This window comes from Musca domestica, unplaced genomic scaffold (assembly GCF_030504385.1).
Source record: "Musca domestica strain aabys unplaced genomic scaffold, Musca_domestica.polishedcontigs.V.1.1 1, whole genome shotgun sequence".
NCBI lineage: Eukaryota > Metazoa > Arthropoda > Insecta > Diptera > Muscidae > Musca > Musca domestica.
Genome location: NW_026712114.1, coordinates 7,443,439 through 7,450,985, shown reverse-complemented (window position 1 = coordinate 7,450,985; position 7,547 = coordinate 7,443,439). Strand labels below are relative to the sequence as shown.

The following is a 7,547-nucleotide window of genomic DNA, read 5'->3' as shown; positions in this document are numbered from 1 at the left end:
AGAAGACCTACAGCTCTTCTTTGGATAGAAGACCTACAGCTCTTCTTTGGATAGAAGACCTACAGCTCTTCTATGAATGGAAGACCTACAGCTCTTCTATGGATAGAAGAGACCTACAGTTCATCTATGAATAAAAAATATCTACAGCTCTTCTATGGATAGAAGACCTCGATGGATAGAAGACCTACAGCTCTTCTATAGATAGAAGACCTAGAGCTCTTCTATGGATGGACGACCTACAGCTCTTCTATGGATAGAAGACCTACAGCTCTTTTATGGATAGAAGATCTAGAGCTCTTCTATGGATAGAAGACCTAGAGGTCTTACATAGGTTTTAAATTGAGAGGAAGGCCTACACGAGAAAAAATACAACTGCTGAAGGTTATCCAACGATGAGATTGTTGTAGTAGGTCCTTTACCAAAAAATTTAAAAGTCATGTTTTTTTAAGTTCCAGCATTTACTTCTTTATTTTCTTCCATTCTGAGTTCCCTCATTTTCACAACTAAACATTCGGGCTCCTCTTCAATTTCCATTGCCGTGTATCCTTTCTCTCAATGACTGTGAATACTATCCTGTACCAATTTCAAATGATTCGCCAAGAAACACATGCCGCCACGATACGCCCAAGTACAGGCGTCCGATTTTTGTGAATTCTTGTCGGCACACAGATCAATTTTCTGATGGATTTCATCGCTGTGATCCACTGGCTCATGACCACCGGCCAATTGATGATGTACCAAATAGGGATTGAAACCATGAGTTTCATCGAAAAAGCCGAATTTCTCGAAAACACATTTCATATAGCAGCGGGTTATCTCGTCGTTGGGATATTCCCAAGCCTTGTATTTCTCCATTTTATCGGCAGGCACGTCCAATTGTTTGCCGCACTCGTCACGGAATCTGGCCAGATCTTCTTTGGTCTTAACCGTGTAATCGTGACCATCATGGATTATGTGATGATCATGTCCCGTATGGCCCTCCTCGTGATGGGCCGAGACCTAAAGGTGGGTGGTAAGGAAATATATGAGTTTTCGAGAATATTACACATTCAACCTAAAGCTACTGCTTACCGTCACTGCTGCTGTCAAGCACAAAATCGCAATGAATACCTTCATTATACTGTCTGTATGGCTGACAATTTCTCAGGGTTTTTATACTTTCTCTTTTGCCTTTGTACTTAGTTGGAGTCTGAGTCGAAGCTTGTGTTCGTTGTGTTTGCTTGTTTTTGAGGCAAGAGGAGGTTATCTCGCAACAGACAGAATGCATCTGTGTTTTGAATTAACCTCTTGGGGGGACACACAATCAATTGTTTACCTTTTGAGTTCGTATTTTTTAATAAATAGAGGTCACTGCTCGTTGAAGGTTGCGATAAATAAAATCATATAAAAATAACATCCGTGATTCATCCAGAAATTGCTGGATGTCTTTGAAAATAATATTCACACTTTTTAGCAAGATTGTTACTTAACTTCTGTCATATTAGAATTTTTGCATTAAATCTGTGATCAATGCTATGCTATTCAAGCTTTGGGTTATACAAAAACTCTTAAGGCATTTTTAATGCAGCATTAACCTAAAATCGTATAATTTTAAGAAATTTTTGAAAAAAAAATATTGGTATGGGCAAAGTTAGAAGGAATTCGAATATGTATAACCAATTTCATGCGAAATCATAAATTCCGATGGATTCCATATTTATATCAGATTTTTATTTTAGAGATATAAGTATTGAAAATTGTGACCCTTTGTGGGTGAATACCAGAAGGAATAGGCCGATATCTATGATCTTCACGCCAGATCTTGTGTTGATAAATATATAAGGATGTGTGAAATTTGAAGAGAATCGAATGCTTATTTCGCGTTTTATTGGCGTTTTCTTAATTAAAATTTTAACTCTTTTGTGGGGGAGGTACCAGAAGGAGTGCATCAATATATCCCTTCATCACAGCAGATCTTGTGTTAGTAGAAATAATGGGATATGAGAAATTTGAAGAGAACCGAATGCTTATTTCCGATTTCATTATATCAAAATTTTAACCCTTTGTGGGGGTGGTAACAAAGAGAATTATCCAATCTCCATCATTTTTATAACAGATCTTGTGTTAATAGAAATATAGAGATGTGCCAAGTTGGAATGGAATCGGGCATTCGTGTTTTATGAGCATCATGGATATTCAAAATTATGTCTCTTTTTGGGAGAAGTACCAGAAGGATTGGACCGATATTTCCAATCTACACACCAGATCTTGGGTTAATAAAAAAATATTGTGATGTGTGAAATTTGAAGACTGTCAGAAACTTATTTTCCATTTTATTAGAGTTATATTTATTCAAAATATAATTATTCAAAATTTTGACCCTCTGTGGGTACCTCTCCAACAAAGGTAGGTCCACAAAGTAGGAATGTACCGATATTGTCCATTTTCGCACCTGACGTAGATCTAATGCAAATATTAGGATTTGCAAAGTTGGAGTAAAATCTGATTATCGTTTCTCTTACTGTACAGTAAAATATTTGTATGCCCTCAGCCATATGGCTAGAGAGGGTATATATCATTTGATACGGCCAACACGTGCCTCATCGAAATAATGGTGTTAGACCCTAGGTCTCTTTGGACCAAATTCGCTTCAGGACATTAGGAGTCGATCTAGCTGGTCGGTCTGGCTGGCTGGTGCCTACGATAACTCTCGAAGGGAGTATCCGATTTGGTCCAAACTTGGTACATTGTAAGATGGGCAATATTCGTCCACTCCTTCTGGTACCTTCCCCACAAAAGGTCGAAATTTAAAAAAAAAAATATTTTCTACACAGAAAGAGAAACGTTAATCCGATTTTGCTCCAACTTTGCAAATACAAATATTTGCGTCAGTGCTAGGTCAGGTGCGAAAAAGGACAATATCGGCCCTCTATATCTAGTACCTCTCCCACAAAGGTTCAATTTTTTGGAGAATTACAACTCTTATAAAATGTGATGTAAGAGTCCGATTGTCTTCAAATTAAACACATCCCAATAATTTTATTAACCCAATGTCTGGTCTTAAGATGGAATATATCGATCCTCTCCTTTTGGTACAACCCCCCCCCCCCCAAAGGGTACCAATTTTCAATATCCCTGGAGCTCATAAAACGTGAAATAACGTCCGATTCCATTCAGACTTGGCACATCTCAATATTCCCATCAACAAAAGATCTGTTACAAAGATGAAAGAGATCGGACAATTTTTTCTGGTACCTCCCCCCATAGGTTTCAAGATTTTGAGAAACCAAACGCTCAAATCCGCCAAATAAGCATTCAACTCTCTTCAAATTTCACACATACAAACAGTTTTGCTAACACAAGATCTGTTATGAAGATGTGATATATATTTGCGAACCCCATATGGCATCTCACCCACAAAGGGTTACAATTTTCAATACTTTTATCTGTCATAACTTGCGAAATAAGTCAGCTAACTAAATATTTCTCTCAACCAGAAACTTGGGATGAATATGGATTTTATGATGAAGATATCAATATAGACCAAGTCGCAATATTTATATCGTATTAATTATGTCCGATATGAAATGGACAACATTGGCCCATTCCTTCTGAACCCATTCCATAGAGGGTCGAGAGTTTAAATAATCATAACAGAAGTCAAAGTATATTTAAATAATCGAACATTTTTTTATACCCTACACCACAAGTTGGTCAGGGTATTATGTTTTTGTGCATTTGTTTGTAACAGGCAAAAGGAAACGATATAGACCCATAGTTCCTTTTGATGATAGTTCCATAGAATCACATTCTGAGTCGATGTCTGCATGTCAGGTAGCATTTATTGCTCGATTCAGATGAAATTTTGCACATATAATTTGTTTGACCCAAAGGAGAAACCTATTAAAATTGGAGATAATCAGTAAAAAATTAGATATAGCTGCGTCCGACTTGCTTTTTATTGTGCACCAAACGTGTAATATCAGCCCAAATAGTATGGACGTACGATGAGATTGGACCTTAAAATAAGTATGCAAAATTTGATCGAAATCGGTTCAGATATAGCTATAGCTCCCATATATATTGTTCATCCGATTTGTTATTTTTGTCCTCCGCAGCAGTAATATGCACTATGTAACAGATGCCCTATGTAATAAATACCATTGCTAAATACAGCTCAGATATACCTTTGCCAAATTTTCAGATTCAGATATAGCTCTCATATATATCTATTCGATTTCAAGGTAATTGTGCACTAAATGGATAATTCTAGCCCGAATTGAAAAGGCGCAAATGTCTCAGCAAATTTAGTAGAAATCGACTCAGAGGAGGATATTCCTCCCATATATTATTTCCTTCGGACTTTTAATTATTACTATAATCATAGTTGGTATGATTTAACTGGTTTTCTTTTCAACACAATATCCAAAAAAATTCTAGAAACAAAAAAATTACGGCGGTGCTTAACGAATTAAATTAGCTGGCCGCCTGGATTCTCTGTATGCATATATGTTCAATTATATGTATGTATGAGTGGGTACTTGCATGGAAATTATTGTTCGAGTTGCTGCTTTTGTTGTATTTGATTGTAATTTGCACAAACAATTATTGATAATACTCAGAAGAAGCAGAAGCTCAAGTATCAACAAAGCAAAAGCAGCGCAACATATGTACATACATAAATAAACACACAAACTGAGATAGCGCCTAGCAATTCAATCTTGAGTAAGACCCGAATTGACCGCAGACGACGAGAACAGCTGTGCGCTCTGCGGCGATGATATGTCCCCAGAGATCAGTCATAAAAATTTGTACTTAAATACAATTAAAAATCTATAATTAGCGCGTGGTAGACTAGGCGATGCCCTAGACTAGTGGGGAATTGTTTGGGGGGGTGATATTGGGTGAGAAAAAAGGTCGATTATTTTGTACCTTCCAATTGTTTAGGGGGGAGGAAAACCTTTAAGGTAAATAAAGAAGTCGGTGTGAGACTTGAAAATTAAATTTTAAACAATAAAAATGATTGAAAAATTGTAATAAATTTTGGAAAACATGCAAAGTGATAGGGTACCTTAGCAACATTATTGCAAATGGGCTCGAAACAGCAACTATCAGAGGTGAGGTGTAGAGACAGTTTTTAACCATATTTTAAAAAGGGACAAAAAGAAAGCAAATATTCCTCTTATTTTAATCTGCAATATTACCTAAGACACTTTATACCTAAAAAATCACGGATTTCTAGAAATCTTAATCCGAACATATCCAAAAGTAGAAAAACTTACCCCTCTCACCCCCCTAGTTTGGTTACATTTCGATATATACTTTTAAAACGCCGCTACACGTCTCTTATTTTTTAGCTCAATCAAAGACATCTAGCTACCTTTATATAGAGTAGAATCTAACGTTACTGAGCATAGAAGATTTTTTCAAGTTAAGCCCTTCGTATACACCCATTATCAATGGTATATACAGGGTGAGATAAAAAAAAAACTGCAACAAAGCCAAACGCCATAATTTTTACATTTTTTTTTTTTTTTAAATTTTATTAAATGAAAACAAACCAGTAAAGAAAGTTTTAAAGTCGGGCGGAGCCGTCTTTATGATACCCTACACCACTTAACCAATTTCGTAGAGCTCCGCATAACAATTAAAAGTTTTTTATGGGAGAATTAAATCATACACGCCATGATTATAATTATAATTTAAAGTTCAAATGACTAAATATGCCGGAGCATTTGTATCTTTTAAATTCGGACTTGTATTGCCCATTTGGTGCATAATTAATTTGAAATCGGATAAAGATCTTTATGGGAGCTATATCCAAATCGGAACCGATCTCGATAAAATTTGGCAAAGATATTTCTGAACTGTATTTGATATATATCCCTGAATATCGCCGTTATGGAGTGCATATTATGACTGTGGGTAACAAATATAACAAATCGGATGAACATTATACATGGGAGCTATAGCTATATCTCAACCGATCTTCACCAAATTTGACATACTAGCTTCTAGACTCAATTCGGTCATAAGTGCCAAATTCCATCCCATTTGGACAAATATTAGACGTTTGGTTGCCAATCAAAGGTAAATCGGACGAAGTTATATATGGGAGTTATATCCAAATCTGAACCGATCTCGATAAAATTTAGCAAATGTATTTCTGAGCTGTATTCGACTTAATTCCCCAAATATTGTTGTTACAGAGTGTATATTACGGCTGCGGAGGACAAAAATAGCAAATCGGATGAACAATATATATGGGAGCTATAGCTATATCTGAACCGATTTCGATCAAATTTGGCATACTTATTTTCAGGTCCAATCTGATCGCAGGTGCAAAATTCCATACTATTCGGACTGATATTACACGTTTGGTGCACAATAAAAGGCAAATCGGACGAAGATATATATGGGAACTATATCTAAATTTTGACCGATTATCTCCAATTTCAAAAAGGTTCGTCCTTGGGCCAAACAAATGATTTGTGCAAAATTTCATCTGGATAGAGCAATAAATGCGAACTGTACTTTGTTTACAAAAATACACGGACAGACGGACGGACATGCATAAATCGACTCAGAATGTGAAAAATGAGGGAAATAGCATCAAATTTTGGAATAAGTTTCGATTTGTTCGAATTGGTCACCTTTGGCACGAATTATGGCCTTCAAATGGCCAATGAAACCATCACACGCTGCCCGAATGTTGCTCTGCGGCATTTTGACCCATTCCCGGCGAAGCGCTTGTCTGAGGTGATCGACACTTTGGTATTTTGCTTTCTTGCTTTCCAAAATACTCCAGACACAATAGTCCAACGGATTTGTATCCGGAGATTTGGAGGAACCTGATTTTGTAACAATTCTTGGGTGGCGCGTGTTAAGTGCGATAAGTGATACTGGTAGCGTAGCCCGACGTCAAGAAAGTGGACGGAAGAAAACAGCAACATCAGCAGCAATGGTTCGAAAAGTAAAGAAGCGACTTGATCGAAACCCGCGTCGCAGTGGCCGAAAAATGGCTCGTGAGCTGAACATATCTGCAAATGTTAAAAAATGACCTCAGGGCAAAGCCATTGAAATTCAAAAAAGTGCCAGAACTTACACCGCAACAGAAAGAAAATAGACTCAAAAGAGCTAAAGACTTGCTTCGCTTGGCCGAAGAAAGTAGTGAACTGCCGAATTTGGTTTTCTCCGAAGAGAAAACATTCGTGCCACAGCAGTCTGTAAACAAACAAAATGATCGTGTTTACTTTGCCAAAAAAGGTCAGCTGAAAATGTGCACCTTCGGTTGACCAACAGAACTCAAGCGACGGCCATGGTAATGGAGTGGGCCGCCAAAACAGCCGATGGTCGCTCTCCTCGAATGCCGAATATTATCGCGAAAATATTCTTGAGGGTGTATTAAAGGTATGGGCACGCAAACATTTTGGCAGCAGACCTTGGACATTCCTACAGGACTCAGCACTATCACACTCAGCACCAAAATCTCCGGATACCAATTCGTTGGACTATTGTATCTGGAGTATTTTGAAAAGCAAGGTTGGTACTAAAAATACCAAAGTGTC

General features: G+C 37.2%; 1 protein-coding gene across 1 annotated transcript; it reads right to left on the bottom strand.

Annotated features, from left to right (window-relative positions):
- Positions 1-439: 439 nt before the first annotated feature.
- On the bottom strand, positions 440-1,230 carry LOC101887971 (general odorant-binding protein 99b). Its single transcript, XM_005186799.3, has 2 exons — positions 1,072-1,230; positions 440-999 (listed from the first exon to the last, which is right to left on the bottom strand). The coding sequence occupies exons 1-2, from the start codon at positions 1,114-1,116 to the stop codon at positions 553-555; spliced, it is 492 nt and encodes a 163-aa protein (XP_005186856.1). The 5' UTR covers positions 1,117-1,230; the 3' UTR covers positions 440-552.
- Positions 1,231-7,547: the final 6,317 nt, after the last annotated feature.

What these genes read in the sequence shown, in the direction of transcription:
- LOC101887971 (XM_005186799.3), bottom strand. Translation starts at nt 1,116, where the DNA reads ATGAAGGTATTCATTGCGATTTTGTGCTTGACAGCAGCAGTGACG. An exon ending in GCTTGACAGCAGCAGTGACG is followed by an intron (nt 1,000 to 1,071) that starts GTAAGCAGTAGC and finishes ACCCACCTTTAG; the next exon opens with GTCTCGGCCCATCACGAGGA.